Source organism: Hippopotamus amphibius, chromosome 11 (assembly GCF_030028045.1).
Source record: "Hippopotamus amphibius kiboko isolate mHipAmp2 chromosome 11, mHipAmp2.hap2, whole genome shotgun sequence".
Classification (NCBI taxonomy): Eukaryota; Metazoa; Chordata; class Mammalia; order Artiodactyla; family Hippopotamidae; genus Hippopotamus; species Hippopotamus amphibius.
In genome coordinates, this window is record NC_080196.1 from 70,337,334 (window position 1) to 70,359,853 (window position 22,520).

Below are 22,520 nucleotides of genomic sequence, written 5' to 3' on the forward strand. Positions count from 1 at the left end.
CTTCCCTCTCCCACTCCCCTCCCCATTGGCAGCCACAAGTCTGTTCTCTGTATCTGAAGATACAGCTTTTGTATTTGTTATTTTGCTTGCTCTGGTGGCATCTGTTTGCTCCTTCCACACTGTTTAACTGAGTCCATGACCTTGGGCAAATCATTAACCTCTCCAAGTTACGGGAATCAGTGGGATAGAACAACATCCTCTTGGCAGGATTTTTGCTTGGAGCGTCTGAGAGGTCACATGAGGAGGCACCTCAGGTAACTCCTGACAGATGATGAGCACTGGGTAAAGGTTGGTTTCCTTCTTTCACACTCTCAGAGTTGAAAATGACATCAGGCGCCCACTAGGCCCTCTTTAGATACTCGTGAAACAGTAAATGAATATATTCTTCACTCTCTGAAAGAGACATAATTGCACGATTCTGTAGATTCCACCAGCCACGGAGCTTTCTGAAATTTTTTTTGCCTGGGATTCTAGACTTTCACTTTATACTGAAGCAGCATTTTATTTTATTTAAACATAACCAAATGGCTTCAGGTTGATTCATGGTATCATTTTCTGAACCAATTATAAATCATTGCAAGTCAGTGGAATTTAATAAGAAAGACAGAACCAGTGTTTAAGCTTTAAGACTTCTTACTGAGTCTCCCAGAATTGTTTCACCTTTAAGATGTTTTAAATCACAGACCCCAAAAAAGTGTTTTCAGTTACAATGTTAATGTTTTAAAAACACTAATTCCATGCCTGCCTCTCATGATCATTGCCAAACAATGCATATCCCCAACATTAGTTAAAATAAGATTTTCCATGGCCTTCGTTTGAAAATTGGATTTCTCTGGGAAGTTAATGTTGTAAGCTTGACAATCATAAGAGAATTTTCAAATCCAGTTTTTCCCTAGAGAATTTTAGGAAACAAAAATTTCTTCTGGGGTTGTTTCTTTATAATCTTCAGAAGTAAGGCCATGTACCCAATGACCTTGAGAATGTTTTCAATCTCTGTAATTCTCTTTATAATTCTTATCCTACATGTTGTAATTTGTGTGTTTAAGTAAAGCATCATGGGATTATAAAGATGTGTAATTTAGGAGGTTCACATAGAGTGACCCCTTATCAAAAGGCTTAAAATTGCATCCTCAGGTCAAGACTCTGCCATATAGCACAGATGGATGTGGACAGAAAAACCCATCCCTGTGACCCGAGGACACTTCTGCCCACTTCATACCCCCATCCGATTTTTATATCCCGTATTTGCAATGGACAAGGGAAACCATTACAGAGAAAAGTTAAGCCACATGTTTTAACCCAGATTCTAGTTTCCTGTAAATCAGTGGTTTTGTGCCTCTTTTTTAGATATCAGTGTATCTGAGGAACGTGGCACGTTTGCATCATGGGGGGTGGGGTACTCACCATGGTGCTACGTCTCAGCAGTGGGACCTGGGGTCTTTCCCTTCCTTCCCATTGTGAGTTACTGCCGTGGCGTGTCACGTGACCCAAAGCACATTTCTTGAATTGGTTGCTCTTGTGCACATCCAGCCTGAATATTATCCCTGAGACTTTTATTCAACACATTTTTAATGAGCACTTTCTATGGGCCTTACATACTGACCACAGACATCTTGAGACATCCTGCTCTGGTTCTTAAGATAGTAGGAAAGGACTATTGAAAGAAAGATGAGAATCTATAAATGAATATGCTGATGTATGTATACACTAATAAGTGAAGCAGGCCAGGTGGACAGGCTGTCCTTGTGCAAAGGAGATAGATGCTCTTTGCTGTAACAAATTGCTGTGTCAGAAGTTAAGCCTGGTTTTATGCCGGCTCTTCCTATTTTCAGGTGAAATATCCCAAAGTCTGTAATGTTGACAACGTATTAGAAAATTTTTTCAACACTGTCAACCAAACACAATGAATTTCTGCTTGTAACCTTTGGATGTAGTGGGAGCTATATAAGAAATCAGGGTGGACAGGTTCTTTCCATGTAAGAAATAGCACAGGCAAATCCCACTGCCTCTCGTGTCTCCAGTTATACCAAAGAAATCGCTCTGTAATCTTATACAGAGTTACCATGATATACTGAGGACCATGAAGGAATATGTCACCAGGTTAAGCACAGTCCTTAAGCATAAGATTTAATTACTTAATTTCATGTAATTGAGACCTCTAATAAAAAGCATTTTACACTCTCATTGTAAAAATATTTATTAACTGTCATCATCTGTATACTTACAATCTGTTTTCCTCTTTCTACAAAAAGCTTCCATCATTGTTAGAAAATAGGTTTACTCATGGTTTACCCCCCTTGGTAGTTATGTAATTAAATGTGGCCTGGAAAACCATGCTTCTTCATGTGCAGGCATTCAGAATTCTCTAAATGAACCCCTCTTTTTATTTTCTATAGCATTTTAACATTTCAAAGGCTTTCGCATCTGTCATATCATTGTCTGCCTCTGCTTTAAGATATTCTATAAATAACTCATACATTCTATAAAATTTTAAATGGAGCACATGTGTGCAAGATCAAGGTGTTTTCACTCAAGTTTTGTATGGTTGCTTTGAAATACTCTACCCTGGCAAGAGGAGACAGAATCTCTTGTGCCTTTGCTCACGCTGTTAATTCCCCAGAACGGTCCTTTCTCCGAGCCCACGTGTCGTTCAAGGTTCAAACCTAATGCGCTCTTTCCCTCTCTGAGCATTTTATACTAGGCAATGTACCAAGTTTACATCCCACTCTGGCTTGTCCTACTCTGTGTACCTGCCTCCTCTCCCTTATCACCTTGTCCATCCCTCAGAGGAGGAGCTTTTCCTGAGTGCCTTCACTCTTTAGCTTAGTTGAAGCCTCGGTAAGGAGTCGTTTAGGGGAGGGTTTTCAGAACAAAGAGGGCGTCTCAAGGGACACAGTTCAGTTTCAGATCGATGTTTTGAGTCAGACACCCCTGGTTTTCTCATGTCAATCAAATACCAGCTGTGTGACCTTGGAAAAGTTACTCAACTTTCCCAAGTCTGTTTCTTCATCTAAAATGATGATAATAAAGTGTTCTTCAGAAAGAAGAAAGGGGAAAGTGTCAGTGAGAAGACACTGGTATAGCGCCTCGAGGCTGGTATAGCACCTGGCACATGGTGGGTTGAATGTCAGGGACCCTTCCCCCCTTCGTCTCCTTGTTGTTTTAATCATGCCTCACTTTTCTGCCCCTCCTGCCTCCTCCATCCAACCTTGTAGCCGAGACTTGACCCACCCTCCCAGATGACTGTGCCCAGAGCTAGGCTTTGGGGTCTAATCCATTTGAATGTATTTATTTATTTATTTATTTATTTATTTATTTATTTATTGGCTGTATTGGGTCTTCGTTGCTGCATGCGGGCTTTCTCTAGTTGCGGAGAGCAGGGGCTCCTCTCCGTCGCCGTGCGCGGGCTTCTCATTGCAGTGGCTTCTCTTGTTGTGGAGCATGGGCTCTAGGGTGCACGGGCTTCAGTGGTTGTGGCACGTAGGCTCAGTAGTTGTGGCGCATGGGCTTAGTTGCTCCACGGCATGTGGGATCTTCCCGGACCAGGGCTCGAACCTGTGTCCCCTGCATTGGCAGGCAGATTCTTAACCACTAAGCCACCAGGGAAACCCCTGGGGTCTAATTCATTCGAAGTCAGAGCCCGTTTCTGTATCTCATTAGATCTGGAGCCATCAACAAATGACTTGGGTGACTTGAGACTTAGTTTCCTTAGTTCTTAAAGGAGGATAATAAAACTTACCGTCACACAATGTTATTCAGAGCATTAAATGAGCGAACATATATAAAAGATCTTGAACACTGCCAGAACGTGGTAAATATTCAAGCTTTGAATGAATCAAAACCACTATAGAGATACTGTAAACAGTTTTGAGCTGGTTTTAGACAGAGATGAAGCCTGAACTTAAAAGAGTACCAGAAAATCTGTACTTTCTGTAAATATCAACAGAGAATTAAAGAATTTTGGTTAAGCTGGGGATGTGACGTTTTATATCACCAGAATTTAGAGGTTTGAAAACTACAAAGTATTTGCCCAAACCTAAAATTTTGATACATGTCTACATCATAGTTAGTGTCTTTGTATATTTCTGTCCAGCTGGCTGAAGCTAAAGCTGAAAATAATCCTAAGGGTCCAACAAATGCCCAGAGCATCCTTCTTCCCAAGTTCTGCTCTGCCCTTCAAAGTGGACAGGCTGTATTTCCAAGACATTCCCACAGGACCACACCGAAAGAGATCCACACTCCCTGGCCTTGCACTTCTGGGCCAGAGGTTGGCAAACTTTTTTTGTAACAGGTTGGATAGTAAGGCTTTGGGGGCCACTTACAGTCTCTGTAGAATATTCTTCTTCTTCTTGGTTGCTGTTGTTGTTACCGTGGTTTTTAATAATCCTTTAAAAATGTAAAGCCGTTCTTCAAGAAAAATAGGCCACAGATCAGACTGGACCCACTGATAGTAGTTTGCAGACTCTAGACCATTGAAGGGAGGGAGGAGTGAAGTGATTTTGAAACCTTGATGAACTGCCTCCCTTTAAGTAAAGGAAAATACACTCGCAACAGTGTGTTTTTTTAATGTGAAAGCAATATAACATTGTAGGGAAGGAAAAAGTTTTTCTGGACCCTCACAGGATCCCTGGCTGAGTCTGAAAATTAAACCAACGAAGACACATTAACAGGAGAAGAGCACACACGTTTTATGGAACTTTTACCTGTACATGGGAACCTTCACAAAAGAATGAAGACCCAAAGAAGTGACTAGAGCAGAAAGGGTTTATACTTTTTAGACAAAGAAACAGAAAATCTGTGAAGAATTGACAAGGCAAAGGGTTTGGGCTGTGAGTAGTAAATGATGAAGAAGTAACTAGGAAGATAAGAAAATTTGTTTGCACGGAGTTCTTGGTCCCAAATCCTAGCCTCTGGTGATGAAGAGGACTTCCCTCCTCCTGGTGCAGGGAGGGGGCCTTTCACATGGGAATTTTGTGGCCTGTTTCAGGGAAGAAGGGTGAGGTGGGGGGAGTCCGAGGGACTTTCCTCTTTCTGCCAAAAGAGTGCTTGAGCTTCAGATATTTCATATGCCACAGTACCATATTTTGGGGTAGCCTGTCCTGAACCCCTTCAATATTCAGCTAGTACTCCTGTTTCTCTGGTACAACTATGTTTTCTAGTCAGTTTTTAGTCATTTTATAGTGGGACCTCATCTCTCTGCTGTTTCCCATTGGAAACTGATGAGGAAGCTAAGAAAGCAGATGGCGCACAGACTGTCGAAATGGAAAACACAGAAGAAAGAGCTGCGTGAAAGAAATATTTAATCATAACATGAAAAGCTCGTAGTGGCAACTTTTCCATTATGTTAAATTTCATTCATCTCTATGCATTCCGGGTATGCGTTTAAAAACAGAGGTTGTAAGTTTCCATCTCAGTACCCGTCTCCCATGGGGTTTTGGTTTTGTCTCTGGCAGGACTATGATTTGAGCCAGCTCCAGCAGCCTGATACAGTGGAGCCGGACGCCATCAAGCCGGTTGGAATCCGACGACTGGATGAGAGACCCATCCACGCCGAGCCCCAGTACCCGGTTCGATCTGCAGCCCCGCACCCTGGGGACATCGGGGACTTCATTAATGAGGTGCAGAGAGAGACTCACTTTCTTTATAAGGGTGTTTATTTGATGCTACTAGTTAGGGCTATGGAGACCACAACTTGCTGAGAATACAGCTATGTAGGTCATTAAAACACAATTCGTTTTCTTAACTTTATCTTTGTGCAGAAGCAAATGTGGCTTCAGGAGCAGAGAATAGATGAGATGGCTTTGATCAGCCCTAAAGAGATCTGTCGATTAATATCCTGCATTTGTAAATGACATCCGTATATATTATCGGTAGTAGTTACACTCTTTCCAGAAGGACTTTTCCCTAGATTACAAGTAATAAATAGGCTAACAATATTATAGTGTATTCTAATTTCATTTATTAGCACTGCTACATGTAACCATAGTTCACTTGCACTTTCCTCACACGGTACCCTTTGAATCCCACAAATGGTGAGAATTCAGTGCCTACCCAATGACTAGCGTTCCATCAGATGAGATTAGCAGGAAGAGCAGCTAAGTTAAATATTATGTACGTGATTTAAATACTTGTCTAGTGGAGGAGTTTTAAGAGCTTCTGCAAGAGGCAGCTAATTCTCTGTTGAATATAACAGCTGTGATTTCCACTGTCAAAATTATTATAGCCGTCTTTTATATCATTACTGACCAAGAGTTCTGCTACATTTAATCCTTAAGTTTTGAAGAAAAATGATTTACACCACTTCTTTTGATCATGTCCACAGTTTTACTGCGATTCTTCTTTTGAATTTTTATTGTTGGTAAAAGAGGTTGATGCATATATTGATATTGATTGTGAATATACGGCAGGGCTCGTGTTCTTTGGCCGTATCCTCCCACTCAGAACCTCCAGGCTCAGAGTTGGTCTCTGTGCCTTACAAACTGGAAAGCATCTGTTGTATATATTGCCTTCAGTTCCATACAGATAAGACTCATTTCCTGGGCTTCCTTGAAATAGTCATAAATTACATACACAACTGCATAATCAATCTGCCTTAGGTTTTTAGATGCTCTTATAGTTTGTAGGAAAAGTTTCAAAACAAAATTAGTTTATCTGTCTTTACAAATATTCATTACTATCTATTCCTAAAATACATGCTGCTTTTTGAGCATATCTATTCACTTCTTTTAAATAGACAATAGGTTAATTGGTAGTAGACGTGATTTATAAGCTGATAGAAGGCAAAAGCAGGGTGCTGGTAACTCCTTTATGTATAAAATATGCCCTGGCTTTTCAAGATTATTTATATATAGGCCTGGTTAGGGGAATTAGCAAGAATACACACACAAACACACACAACTAGATCTTTTTGAATACGTAGGAATTCCTGATGATTTTACGTCTCATTTAGCTTTCGTCATTATGAGAAATTGTTTAGTTATTCAGGCAGTCGTCAGGTTTCAACACATAGTAAATCTTTTGAATGTAGGTGTAGGCACTGGACTTTTTTAAAGCAAGAATTCTGGCTTCAGTGTAATTCAGCAAATACTTGCCTGAATGTTTCCTCCAGCCCCTGAAGTGTCACTGTCCTGTGGGATTGCATCCCATCCAGGACACTCTTCTTTTCTCGTGGTAAAATTCGAGTGGTAAGGGTCCTTTCTGAGGCTGTGTGCAATCTGATTCCTGCCCTGTTTCCCCGCCACATTCCCTCCCTGTGCTACAGCCCCCGGAACTATTCGTAGTTCCTCAGAAGCATCACAGGTTTAACTATAACTTCACTTTGGTGAAGCTCTTCTTTCCTGACTGTCAGTGAGGCACCCATTTAGCATTCACGTTCAGCTGACATCCCTTCTCAGCGAAGTCCCTTTGATACCTCTGGGAAGGGTTACCAAGGCGCTCCCTGGGTTGCAGCCCTCACCACGGCGGGGGGTAACCGTTAGTATTTCTCCCTTCCACGTCCCTTCTTTCTGGGACGGGGGCTATTTCCTGCTCTTTTTTGTGTGACCTAAGCATCTACTATGTTGCATAGCTCTTAGATCCTGTTGTTTCAAGGAAATCAAGGACTGTGGCAGGGCTGCAGGGCATGTGGCCATGGGCATCACCCAGCTGCACGTGACTGGGATTCACTGGGGCCCAAGTCTGGAGCCTTTCACTCTTCCTGGCACTGATTACATTCAGGAAGTGAGGATGTTGGCTGTTCCAAGTTGTGTGTTTTGTGTGTACCTTGTGTTCGTGTCTTTGGGTGCATCCACTCATTTTTTTTAAACATGACTGGATTTTCCTTTTTTTTTTTTCTCAAACGTATTATAATTTTAATTTAAAATGCACTTACAAATTTAATACAACTGATCAGTTAGAAACCATAAAAAATAAAACAGCAGACAAAAAACACACAACTACTACAAAACTTGCTAAACTTAAATGCTTTTTTTAAAGCTCTTTATTGAAATATAATTGCTTTACACTGTTGTGCCAATTTTTGAGATACACCGGAGTAGTGAGAGGAGAGTATCTAGTTAGTAAGGTTCAGTTACCCAACCCTCTAATGCCACAGTAGGAAAAGGTACAAAAGGAGTTTCCCTTTGGAATCTCTTTTCCCTAAAACAGTGCCCAGGTACACAGTCTAAAAAGTGGCTGGAGGTTGTAACAAACGTGTGTGAATGCCTAAACGAGAAAGTTTGTTCCAAACAACTGACTTGCAAATTAACTTCCAGAATACAACTCATTCATAATTTGAAAACTGTCTGCATTTGTTAGAAAGGGCTCATTTTGAAGTCGTCTCAAGCTTGGTTAAGGACTCAACAGATAACTACCGGATGTCTGCTGTGTATACACCCTGCGCCAGTGATATGTAGACGAGACATTACACATGGAGTCGCTCTGTGTGAGTTCCCCTCGCTGCTGCTAGCACGATCTCTGTACCAGGCAAACAGTCCGGTATCCGAACTCTTATTTGGCATGCACAGGATGGCCACTGGATCTGGTTCTTATTTGGAGGTCCAGCTTCACCCCAGGCCCCTCCCCCACCTGCATCCTCCAGGCCAGCAACAGAGACCTCTGCTTGTACTTTCTTATCTCAACTTGTAATTCCATGCCAGCACCAGTTTTCCACGCTGTTTTTCCTGCCTGGAATGCCCCTTGCCTTTTTTCTAGGTATTAGTTAAGCCTTTACCAGCCCATGAAGGGTCAGGCACACAGAGCATGGGTGAGCGCCATCCAGCAGCATGCCACTGTACCTAGAACTCACCTCCCTCCATGACTGCTATCCCAAGGTTCCCTTCTACCTCCCCTCGGGGCCTCCCGTGGTCCAGGGAAAGAGATGCATCCCTGGGGGACCATTGTGGGGCACGCTGGTTTGGTGAGTACGTGAATGGACAAAAGGAGCGCCTTGGAAATCATTCCCCAGGTGGTTGCTGAATCCTTGAAATTGAACGTGACTGTAAGACGGAGGAATATGGAGGAGAAAGGGGAACCCGAAGTCTACACCTAGAAAGGCCCTACTTTTGGACAAGGGAAGAAGAAAGTCTAAGGTGTTTAAGGTGTCACAGAAAACAGCCAAAAAGAGGGTCCAGGGATGTGATGGTCTGTTCTGTGGGAAAGTTCAAAGAGAGCAAACTGTTCAAAGGCCTAAATCAGAGATAACATTCAGACTAATTATGTAGATTCTTTCCATCTAAGACACCCGTTAAGACTTGTTCAGTATCTTTCTGTAACTGAACAGACAAAAATAAATACAGGTAAAGTTTTAAAACAGGTGATGGCACCTAGAAAGAACTCAAGCACATTTTATAAACACATTTAAAATACAAACAGACTTCTTTATCTCCAGGCTTTATTTGATTTAGCATGATACCAAAGGGAGAAGAATATAGTGGTGATTATAATTGGAGTCTTTTTATAGATGTAAGGAATAGGTAAGCTCATGAGAGCATTTTCTAGTTTGTTTATTTAAATAATGAATCTCAAAAATGATAATATTTCCAGACTGGTAGGTAGAGTAAAACAGATCACACATTTTTGAATGTCAAACACAAAATTTCATTCTATTTTGAGATTTTTTAAACAAGACCTTCAAAGGGTGAAAAGTTGAAACAACGTAATTTAATCTCAGCCCAACAGTGGATATTAGCATACCTCCAATAACTATACTAATCCTGTATATTTCTTTATCTCAGAAATATAAAAACCAAGGGCATATTCCTATTAAAAGACCAACTTTTGATTAATATTATTAAAAAATTTATGGAAGGTGCCCCTGGAATAACTTGTTTAAAACTACTAAAGTTTAAAATTTTTGCCTTTTTTCTCCTATTAATTGAATTAAGTTTGTTCTTTTAAAAATATCTCTGTCTCCTCTTATAAGAGTTAGACTTTTGAGTTCAAATCCAGGTGCCTCATTTAACAGCTCTGTTACCTTGTACAAGGTCCAGGTCCTTGAATGTAACCACTTGGATTTCTAGTTTTCTTATTTATAAAATGGGGATTATGAGAGACCCTCCTTTTAAGATTGCAGTGAGGACTAAATAATAAAATCCAGGTAAAGTCTTTGGTATGATGGCTATTGCATAGTAAAATCTCTTAATTATTATCAGTATCATATTATCATTATAAGTTACTGTTCAGGGGTGAAAACTTTCTACTGCCCTATAATTGTAAATAAAACAAGTAGAAACCTCTCCTTTAAAAAAAAAAGAAATTCAGTAAAATGAATTTCCCAGAAAGGGACATAGTAATATTGGCGTTGATTAGTCAGAATTCCACTGTCATGTGATCGTAATATACTTTTATGTCCACAGATATTTTAAACCTAAATCCTAGCTTCTTTTGAAAGGTGTAGATGTAAACATGAACGAGGTGCTGAGGTGAAAAAACTAAGCCAGAAGGACAATAGTATAAAGTTATCTTCTTGCATACTTGCTGGATGTCAAGCAGTGTCTTGGACAGCAGGATATGAAACTAATACAAAACCACCTCCACAGAAAGGGATGTCACTATCTAGTGTAACCAAAACACGGCAATAAAAGTAAAGAGGACCAGAGAGACCACAGGAATCACTCTCAGTCATGGTTGGGGGAAAAGTTCCAGGCAGCACTAGAAGTGACGTTTTTAATGGGCTTTAAACAATGGATGGAAATTAATCAAATGAAAAAATAGGAGATGGGACATTTAAACAAAGGGAATCCCATTTCAGCTAGCAGGAAATGAATGTGTAAATAACATGGAGATACACCAAGAACATGAATTTCTTAGGTTTGGGGGGATTTTGGTGAGTAATTTAGTTATGGTTGCTGGAATTGAGAAGAGTTGCAACAGAAAAGGTGAGTGAACAGTCTAGGTTCACTGAATGCTCCTCAAAGAGTTTTGACTTTATCCTATAGGTCACCCTAACATCAGGCATCAAGCATTGGAGTAACCCCTACTAGTTTTTTCCATGTCTACAAACTTCATCTGTGATGTACTTCAACTTTAATCAATTTTAACTTTTTTTAAAAATAAAAATAGTTGTTTTAAAGTGCCTGTGCACCAATTAAAAATCCTCTTGCATACCCCAGGGGGACTCCTCCCTTATTTTGGAAACACTGCTATAGGGGATAGGAGGTGCTGTGACATCAAATAATCAAATAACGTCTGAGAAAGGAACCAATAGTAGTTTGTAAGTAAGAAGCAGGAAGAGGGAATTCCCTGGAGGTCCAGTGGTTAAGACTCCACGCTGTCACTACCGAGGGTCCGCTTTCGATCCCTGGTCTGGGAACTAAGATCCCACAAGCTGTGTGCCTCCCTCGCCTCAGAAAAAGCAGAAATAGTCCTGGGGATGTGGAGACCAGTCAGGCTTTTGCTGTGGTCCAGGCAGGATAGAATAATGACCTGAAGCAAGGCAGTGGATTTGAGACAATAGAGGACAGAATGGTAGGACCTCTTTCCTCTTATATCCCTCGTATGTTCCCTCACCGAAGAATGTGGGGTTTTATAGTCCCTGTACAAGCATGTCTCCACCGATAACGCATGGAGATCAGAAGTCTATACATACAGGCTCAGCAAGAATTCAGCCAGAGCTACAGCTCTTCAATTTGACAGAGGCAGCTCCCTATGGAAACTAGTTCTGATTTACGCAAAGATCAAGCTCTGCCTCTACAGGAAAGGTGACAAAAGCACCTGCTCTTCTAGATTTAGTTAAACCCAGGTAGGGAGAGAGAAACACACGCACCTAGTTTGTGCATTTGGCAACGGTGTGTCAGACCTCGTGTGAAATGGCTCCACACCTATGAATGAAGGAATCCCACCAGGGAGGACCAGAGCTTCTGTGTGCCTGCCCCCCCACCCCGGATTTATCTGTACATTTGCTTTGGTTGCTGTCCTGTGACCATCAGTTTCTCCGGACTTGACTATGATCTTTTTAGAATTACCAAAATAGTACCCGAATTTATGTAATACCTCACCCGGAAAAGTCGTATTTTATTCTTGGATAAAAATCAGCACTCTCCAAGTGGAAGGGACGTAAAGTACTTAACCTTCAGCCTAGAAAGATGGTTTGCCTAAGAATTCTTGAAAAGTGCAGTGGGTTTTGCCCTTTTGTAATCGCAAAAACCTGAGACAGTGTTTGATGTTCTGGCTAGCACAGTGACCTCTCATAGGTTTTATAGTCTTAACCTGTTTTTTTAAAAAAAAGAATGAAAACGTAGGTTCAACAACTATCAGAATGATCACAAAGTCAAGGCAGGAGTTAAAAATTTTTTAAAGAAATAGTTTTGAGAATCTCACTGGTGAGTAAGGGACTAGATTATCACCCCAGTGTTATATTTGTTTTAAGGAAATTAATAGGCAACGTGTACATTTAATTGAGTCTTGGGCCCTTTTTAAAAACTTTTTTTTAGTATTTATCCATTTTATTTATTTATTTTTATTTTTGGCTGCATTGGGTCTTAGTTGCAGCACGTGGGCTCTTCACTGCGACATGTAGGCTTCTCTCTAGTTGTGTCGTGTGGGTTTTCTCGCTCTAGTTGTGGTGCGAGGGCTCCAGAGCTTGGAGGCTCTGTAGTTGCAGCACACAGGCTCCCTTGTTGAGCCTTGAGGGCTCTCAGTTGCCCCATGGTACGCGGGATCTTTGTCCCATGACCAGGGATTGAACTCATGTCCCCTGCATTGGAAGGTGAATTCTCTACCACTGGACCACCAGGGAAGTCCCAGTCTTGGGCCCTTTAACACACCAGTGAAGACCAGACAGATTCTAGCACTTATTCTGAGTCACAGGAAACACAGGCCATGGCTTTCATCTCCAGGAGATCCAGGCACATGTGATGCCTGCCATTGACCCTTTCGAGTTCATCTTAGTCTTCACCTTCCCATATTTCCAGTTTGGTGCTGATGCCACGATCCACATGTCTTCTGTACTTCAGGATCCAGACAGAAGGAAAACTTGCATCTGGGGCAGGCCTTTCTCTCTGGGGCACAGGGCAAAGGCAAGGGGACTGGTGGACGCATGTCAGACTCTTCGCCTCTCCTCCATGCAGCTGCTTCCATTCATTGGCCAACGCCAGTGGGGTAGCCAGGCCTGGCAGTGGGCTGGGAAAGTTAACTGGCTGCAGCGTGGCACTTGTGGTGCCGCGGGCATGTGATCCACCCACGGGGCGAGGATGGTGAATCACTGAGGACAGTAACACAATCTACCACAAAAAGGGAATTAGGAATTTTGAGAAATTGGAGGTTGCAGTTCTCCGTCTTAACCGAATTGCCCAGTAGCTTATTCTATAAATATGATCATGAAAATCCTGTCTAAAAGTATTTATGTTTTATATACTGAAGTAGTTTGAGGAAGACTTGTTTTATTTTACTTTACACAGGCATGTCTGGGTTATAAATAGTCTACCTGAGGAGAGGAAAAGTGGTGTTTAATTAGAGGTTAGGATTGTTGGGGAGACAGACTTTGGGATGGGGAGGCAGTAGGGTGTACTTTTCTTTCAGGTTTTTGATTGAAGTCAAGCAGCTGCCATTTTGTTTCTTCAAATGTTGTGTCTTAACGTTTGTTTTTCTTTTTTTCAAATTCCAAAGCAAGAATTTTTTCCTCTAACCTTAAAATTAAAAAAAAAAAATTCGCTAATAGTCCTTGAGCTCTAACAAGTGCCAGACGCTGCAGTGAGCCCTTGGGTCCCTTTATTGTATTTGGTCTTCATAGTGATCATATTCCTGAGATTACAGTTGCAGGTGAGGAGATGAAGCTGGTGGAGCTTAGCCCAGGTCCCACAGCTGGTACTGTGTGGAGCTGAGGTGTCACCCCAGAGTGTGCTCTCGTAACCACTGCACATGCTGACCCTGACCTTAATTTTCGTGCTCTTTTCCCTCTTCCTTCTCCTTCCTACTGATAAAAAAAGTACATGCACTCATAAAACACATGTGGATTGGAAGGACTGATCTAAAGGTAGACCGTTCATCACATCTTAGATAAGTGAGACCACCAGCATTTAAAAAGCAGAGCTGTGGAAAGAGAGAATGATTGGAGACGAACATTAGTATATCTTTGCAGTACTAGAATAGAATTGGGAAGAAATTAGAGGAAAAAGCCAAAAGCATGTAGTGTGACATCCTTAAGGTTTTGTAGAGCGTAATGATGAAGTAGCTGCAGATACATGAGTTATGTATAAAAAAGCATCTTTTTGCAAGAGTTAAGATAATGATTTCATTGGTTCTTACTTTTTTCAGTTCTTTTTAAGAGCCATGTATATACATGGTATTTTCGATTGGCAGCATAACCTCCCCCACTATTTATACCATCTGTCAATATTGGGTCATGACTTTTCTAGCGCCTATGGGGGGTAGAAGTCACTCTGTTCTTGAAAAATAATACCTGATCACAGTTTATCAATTAATTTCACATTTTATGTTCTGTTAAGAACATAAAAGATTTAGTGAATAGCTTTCCTTGTATTCTAATCACATCTGGCCTGTCTTCACTCCTCCTTTGATATCCTTCCAAATTGATGTCAAACAGAACGCCACTCCTTTGAACGCCTAGCTCTCAGTGCCGGTTGAAGTTTGTTTTCAGCATCCTGATGATTTTTGCCCAGACTTCATAGTTTTGTTACTTATTTCATACTACGGTAATGCCTGTTATGCTAGATTGTAAGCTCGTAGGGGGCAAAGATCATATGGTACTCATTTCTCTGTCTCTCTCTTTTTGCCTTGCATGTAATTCCTGTTAAACCAGTTCATTGTCCAAAAATCCTTTGACTCTGATTCTCCGTAGATTAGGGTCCACGTATCACATGATTTTATAGCCTTCTGTATTATTTCATGTAACTTACTCCACCAGTAATTTATTCACAATTGGTCTTGCCCAATGCACTGTTATACAGATGCATTACCAGACCTCATTTAAGATCTTCCCTTCCCAGCTTCAGGCAGTTGGCTGTCCATTTCCATCACCTGTCAAACGCATTCTCCGATTAACCCCATCCTGTGGTGTGTCTCAGCCTCACTCAGCTAGACTCCTTAGGGCTCTTTCTTTGCAGAGGAAAGGCATCAGTTAGTTTTTGTCTACCTTTAAGACATGGTGATAACCCACTTTCTCTGGGTGGCACGTGTAGTGGTCTGCGGGTGGAAACTTGTAAACAAGTGATTGACGCCCTGGGACCACCAGCGTCTGCTTGTGGATTTGCTAACTGTAATCATCTCGTCATTCTTTTCTCGTCCTCCAAACTGCAGGGCCTTAAAGCTGCTGACAACGATCCCACCGCTCCACCATATGACTCCCTGTTAGTCTTCGACTACGAAGGCAGTGGCTCCACGGCTGGGTCCTTGAGCTCCCTTAATTCCTCCAGTAGCGGAGGCGAGCAGGACTATGACTACCTGAACGACTGGGGGCCCCGCTTCAAGAAACTCGCTGACATGTATGGTGGAGGTGATGACTGAACTTCAGGGTGAACTTGGTTTTTGGACAAGTACAAACAATTTCCACTGATATTCCCAAAAAGCATTCAGAAGCTAGGCTTTAACTTTGTAGTCTACGAGCACAGTGCTTGCTGGAGGCTTTGGCAGAGGCTGCAAACCAATTTGGGCTCAGAGGGAATATCAGTGAGCCAATACTGTTTGGAAAAACACAGAGCTCAGTTACACTTGAATTTTACAGTACAGAAGCACTGGGATTTTATGTGCCTTTTTGTACCTTTTTCAGATTGGAATTAGTTTTATGTTTAAGGCTTTAATGGTACTGATTTCTGAATCGATAAGTAAAAGACAAAATATTTTGTGGTGGGAGCAGTAAGTTAAACCATGATATGCTTCGACACGCTTTTGTTACCTTGCATTTGCTTTTCTTAAAAATACGGAATTAAAAAGACAGACCACTCATGGAGCAATTTTATTATCTTGGGGGATGAGACCATGAGATAGGAAAATGTACATTACTTCTAGTTTTAGACTTTAGTTGTTTTTTTTTCCACTAAAATCTTAAAACTTATGCAGCTGGTTGCAAATAAAGGGAGTTTTCATATCACCAATTTGTAGCAAAATTGAATTTTTTCATAAACTAGAATGTTAGACACATTTTGGTCTTAATCCATGTACACTTTTTTATTTACTGTATTTTTTCCACTTCACTGTAAAAATGGTATGTGTACATAATGTTTTATTGGCATAGTCTATGGAGAAGTGCAGAAACTTCAGAACATGTGTATGTATTATTTGGACTTTGGATTCAGGTTTTTTGCATGTTTGTATCTTTCGTTATGGATAAAGTATTTACAAAACAAAGTGACATTTGATTCAATTGTTGAGCTGTAGTTAGGATACTCAATTTTTAATTTTTTAATTTTTTTTATTTTTTATTTTCTTTTTTGTTTGGGGAGGGAGAAAAGTTCTTAGCACAAATGTTTTACATAATTTGTACCAAAAAAAAAAAAAAAAAGGAAAGATAAGAAAGGAAAGGGGTGGCCTGACACTGGTGGCACTACTAAAGTGTGTGTTTTTAAAAAAAAAATGAAAAAAAAAAAAGCTTTTAAACTGGAGAGACTTCTGACAACAGCTTTGCCTCTGTATTGTGTACCAGAATATAAATGATACACCTCTGACCCCAGCGTTCTGAATAAAATGCTAATTTTGGATCTGGTGACTGGTTTGAACTTTTTCTTTTCTACTTGAAGTGCTTTGAATGTTGCAAAAATCCAGGTCCTGGAGTTGCACTGAGGACCATAGTACAAAAGTGTGTATTGGTCCTAGCACTATTCACCACTGAAACCTTGAGCGTGGCAGCAGTGCCCAGTGAGCAGCGGAGAGAACCACTGCATCTTCTCATCATAGAAGAAAAACAGCAAATGACACAAGAATAGACTACGCTGAAGGTGGTATACAAATCACATCCTTAAGTGCAGTGAACTTTGTGTAACGCTTAACATCATCTATGCTTTTATTCCCTTCTGCTTGTGCTTGTGGTTACACGGACTCTAATGGGCTTTTCCCGCTAGAGCAGCGATATAAGGGATATAACGAAAAAACATCACTAAAAATTGGTAGAACTGGCCATAGAAACTGCAGTTTATGCTGGGAACTCCCAGGCAATCCATTTGAAGCCATTGTTTGATGTACTTCTTGAAATACACTTTGGTTTGACCTCTCCTCATTGACTGGACCATTTTTTTTCCCCAGCTTTATTAAAGAGGTATAATTGACAAAATTTTGTATATTTGAAGTGTACAATGTGATGACTTGATATATGTATACATTGTGAAATGAGTTCCACAATCGTTTTTTAAGGCATCTAGCACCTCACATAGTTACCCTTTTTGTTATATGTGTGGTGAGAACGCTTAAGATCTACTCTCAACAAATTACGAGCCTCTTGTACAGTAGTAGACTGATGTAGTCACAGAGCACAGAAAAGCGAAACCACCTTACTCAATTTTGTAAAATCGTTCAGTGTCATACTGTGATTCATAAATGAATTTTAAGAAACTTGAAAAAATTCTCACTCTATTTTCCTATATCCCTCATGGTCGTTGCCACAGTACAGGTGCTTATGTTGTACACTTTAAAAAAACTTATACAATATTCCTCCTCTGGTGAATTCCATGTGGGTTTTTGCTCAACTTGAAAATAATTTTATATTAGACAGGAAAAATTTACTTTTCTGTTGATTCACTATGTAAGTAATATTTTCTTGTTGCTACTCTAATCATTAAATGCCAGACCTTGCCTCTGGGAATTTTCATAATGTAACTTACTACATTTGCTAATTGGAATAGTCTTTTTTTAAAATGGAGTTTTTTGGCTGTGCCTCTGTGCTGCTGTACATCCAAATGAAAACTGAACTATCTTTTTAAATTCAAATGTTGCAACATTTAAAACTGGCAGCACTCAGGTAAACAAACACTTCCAATTACTTTCATATGGCTGATGTTCAGTCACAGACTAGCTGTAATACAGGTACACCTTGTTTTTCTGCCCTTCTCTTCATTGCACTTTGCAGATACTGCTTCTTTTTTTTTTTTACAAATTGAAGGTTTGTGGCAACCCTGCATGGAGCACATCTATCATGCCATTTTTACAACAGCATTTGCTCAACTACTTGTTTCTGTGTCATATTTTGGTAATTCTTGCAATATTGTAAACCCTCCACCAGCAAAAAAGGTTATTACTCACAGAAGGCTCAGATGGTTAGCATTTTTTTAGCAATAAAGTATTTTTTAATTAAGGTATGTGCCTTTTTTTAGACATAATACTATTGCCTATTTAGCAGACTACTGTGTAGTGTAAACATAACTTTTATATGCACTAGGAAACCAAAAAAATTTGTGTGACTCTTGCGATATTCACTTTATTGCAGTGGTCTGTAACTGAACCCTCAGTATCTCTGAGGTATGCTTATATATATATATATATATATATATATACATTTTAAGCACTTTATATATACACAATCAGTAAATGTAAACACAGTATTTTTCAAAACTTCCCTTTTTTGCAGGGGTAATTCATGACTATATTTCCTTCATGAAAATACTTTTCAAATTAAAAAAAACAGGAAACAGAAAGTAAAAGCCCCCTGCCCTGATACAGGAGGAACTTCTCTTTAGCTATTTAATATGCAATTTCTAGTCTTTTCCAAAAAAGTATTTTTACACGTATCCATAAAGATTTTTTTTGTTTTCATGAAAGTGGGATTGTACATTATGTATTTTCTATAACTTGTCATTTTCACTAGGAATGAATCTTGGAAATTTTTCCATATTAGTGTACATATCTGCCTCATTCTTTTAAATTGCTACATAGTATTCCTTAATATGGACATAGAGTTTAACCATTTCCTAAGTCATTGATTGTGTCCAACTTTTTTGCTACTACAAACAATGCTACAATTAGTTAATGTTCTTCTGCATGTCTCTGCATGGCAGTATTTCTCTAAATGAGATGCTTGGAAATGGAATTGCTAGATGAAAGAATGTGGAGAGTAGTTAATCAAATATGGCTAAAATTATAAGTATTTTAATGTTACTTCTAAGTGCCTTTTAGCTAAAAGATGATGCGGCTTTCTAAAAGCCAGAAAATTCCTTCTTTGGCAAAAGGATTTTATGCTGCTCAAAATAGTAACCACAAAATGTAAGACAATCTAGCCAAGGCCTTTTTCTTTTTTCTTTGGATGGTAGCCTTTGAGTCAGGCCACAGTGCTAGTTTCAAATATTCTGTAAAATGACTGTAACCATGTGATGTAATAAAACCTTAAAAACTATATTTATGAACGTGGTTTATGAACCCCATCCAGAAACATGTTTTTCGAGCTCGTTTCTAGTGATTTGGATCACTTCCGCAACATTGTCAATAAAAAACTTGCATACAAAGTGCTAGAATATCTGTAAAGTGGGTTATTTTCCATGATGAAAATGTGTGCATTTTAAATTTTAATAAGACATGACCAAATTGCCCTAATAAATACTACCCCAATTGACAGTCCTGTCAACGCTGTATATAAAAATCTATAGAGCCTCAGCTTCCACAGTCTGGGACATTACACATGTTTAAAAGTTTTGCCAATATGATAGACATTAGATAACCTCATGCTAATTATGACTTTCTTCATTACAACCCACAAGATGGGTTGATGATGTTTTTCTTATGTTTATTAGCCATTTGCGTTTCTTTGAATTGCCTATTTTCATTTTCCTGTTGCTTTTTCCAGTTGGTTAGTAAGAACTTGTTACAGGCATTTTTTCCCTGGTCTTTTGCCAATCTTGTAAATTTGTCTATGGTGTTTTACTAACAAACATTTCTTTTATGTGGTTCACTCTGTCAGTATTTTCAACTGTAGATTTTTGAGAGGGTCTTCTCACCTCCAAATTATTATCCTATTTTTTTTTCTGTTTTTTATGGTTTTGCACTTAATTTAGTTCTTTAATTTACCTGGAAATTATTTTATATGAGGTAGAAATCTAATTTAAAAACTTCCTAGGTACATGGTCTGTTTTTCAAACACCACTTGTTAACCCACTCATAACCCACCTTTATCATGTACACAGTTCCCATAGAAGTGTATGATTGTTTCTAGATCATTTATTCTGCTCCATTGATCATTTACTTAATTCCCGCGCATGACTAGATCTTTATACTAGAACATTTCTGACAAGCCATTCCCCACACAGTTCTTTCTTCTAATCAAAATTTTCTATACTCTTTTTTTTTTTTTTACCATTTTAAAGCTCTTTATTGGAATATAATTGCTTTACATTGTTGTGCCACTTTTTGCTGTACAACAAAGTGAATCATCTGTATTTATACATATATCCCCATATCAAAATTTCTATATTCTTAATCTTTTTTTCATACATTAAATTTAGAAACTTTTTGTCAAGTTCCATAACAAATTTTCTTGGAAATTTAACAGAGCTGTGAAGAGTTAATAGCTTCAGCTATTATCCCATCCAATACTATATAATCTCTCTCACTTTTCAGATCATATATACGCTTTCATAGATTTTCATTAAACATCTCATTTTATTATACTGTTTTATAATTTTCGTTTCATTAGTGCAATCTACTTTTGCAGCATTTTTTTCAAATGATTCTTACCACTGTATTGGAAATTTATCCACTTTTATTTATTTATCTTTTCTGTCATTTTACTCGTGTTATTTCCAATGGCTTTTTAGTGATTCTCTTGGATTTTTCTGATAATCATTATTGCATATAGTGAGGTTTTTTTTCCTTATTTCAGAATAAATACTAAGTTTATTTCCTGTATAGTTAGTAGTAATGTCAATCATAGCTTTTTTTGTTTCTATAGTAGGACGGTTTTGTATATTTCGTCATCATATATAACATTTGCTATAGGTATTGATCTGTTTCATGGTATACCTAGCTTACTTAAAGATTTATGAGTGTACATGTTGAATTTTATAAAATGCATTTCCTTCATCCACAGAAATATTCTAAAGTATTAATCCATTAACATAGATTTTCTAATGTTGAATCAAACTTTTTTGGAATAAACCCTTCTTGGCCATAATGTTATTCTGTTAATGGGCCGATGTATTTGAATTGCTGCCATTTTACTTATGACTTTTAAATTACATGTGATTTATTTATACTTTTATGTTTTTCCACTATTCTTGCTCAGTATGTGTCCTAGATTTATTCTGGGCTTAAATAAAGAATTAGGAAGACTGCCATTTTTTCTGTGCTCTGGAATAATTTATATAAACTGGGATTCTCTATTCATAAAAATTTGTTAGAATTCTCCTACAATTTTACCATTGTGGGGATAGGCTTTCCCCAGTAGGAATTGGTGTATTTAGGCATTATACTTCTCCTTGACCAATTTTAACAATTTACATCTTACTGAAAAAGTGTCTATCTAACACTTAAAAAATTTATTGGTACAAAGTTCTATGTAAGATTTTAAAAATCTGTTTCATATCTGAAGTTATGTGTTCTTTTCTTTCTTTCTTTTACTTATTTCCTTTTTCCTTCAGTGAAGTAGTTAAAAATGTCTATTTTTCTGTTCAAAGAGCTAGCTTTTTGATTTATTGATATGAAATATTTATTCACTAGATTACAGGGTTTGCATTTTTCTAAACCTGTTACTTTTATTGTTCAAATACCTGGTGTTTTACTTAGTTTTGATGTTTTAGTTTCTGTAGCATTTTGGATTTCTGTATTTCAGGCCATATTGATGTGTGCTTAAAACTGTTCTGTCCTCTAGTTTGGATTTTAGTTTTATCAGTGGGAAATATCTTGCTTGACAACTTTTAGTGCTTTTGGCCCTAAATTCCATTTAAACCTTTCTTCCTTTTTCATTTTGTTTTAATATTTGCCTGATATAGCTCGGCCACCTCTTTATTGTTAAGGATTTTTGAATAATTTTGCATTTTATATCGTTGCAAACAACATATACATTTAAATTTTTTTTACGCCATTTTCAAACAGGCACTGTAAAAGAGAATGGGTCAAAACATTGGTCTCGATAATGACTTGGTTTCTGCAGTTCACCATCTTTGCAACCAGTAAACTTCAATCATGTATTTTTAGAGGTAACCTCAGTGATGGTCATGTGAGGTGACACTTCCACTAATAGTTCACACAGCTCTTCATGGTGTCTCCAGAACAATGGCATGTGAACTGATTGACCTTGATGGTGTAAAAACAGTAAAGGCATTAAAAAAACAGGTCTCTTTTCCCTCTCATTTTTACCTTGTAGCATTACAGTCATTCATTTAAATAATTTTTCTTCATTGAGAGAGAAAAATATCATTTTCACATTCAAAGGAAAAACTGGAAAACCTAAAGAAAGCCATACTACCCTGAACTGTCACTTTTTTGACTCTTAGGAGATGTTAATGAAATTATACAAATATAAAACACCTGACGGTTGTGTTATCATCATGTGCTCAACAACAAACAAAAACCCTTCTTCTTGGAAAATGTCAGTTGATTGACCCCCTTTAAGAAGGCATTTGGAGAAGGAAGGCAACAAAACTCTTTTTCTTGATGCAGCAAATTCAGTC

The 22,520-nt window shown here is 38.7% G+C and overlaps 1 protein-coding gene across 2 annotated transcripts in view; it reads left to right on the plus strand.

The window, feature by feature from the left end:
• The window catches only part of CDH2 (cadherin 2), a 221,866-nt gene extending 205,842 nt beyond the window's left edge, over positions 1–16,024 (plus strand). For both annotated transcript variants that reach the window (XM_057699943.1, XM_057699944.1), the window contains 2 exons: positions 5,454–5,618; positions 15,235–16,024. In XM_057699943.1, the coding sequence (XP_057555926.1) occupies positions 5,454–5,618; positions 15,235–15,441 (372 nt within the window). In that variant the 3' untranslated portion in view covers positions 15,442–16,024. The remainder of the gene's footprint in view (positions 1–5,453; positions 5,619–15,234) is intronic.
• Positions 16,025–22,520: the final 6,496 nt, after the last annotated feature.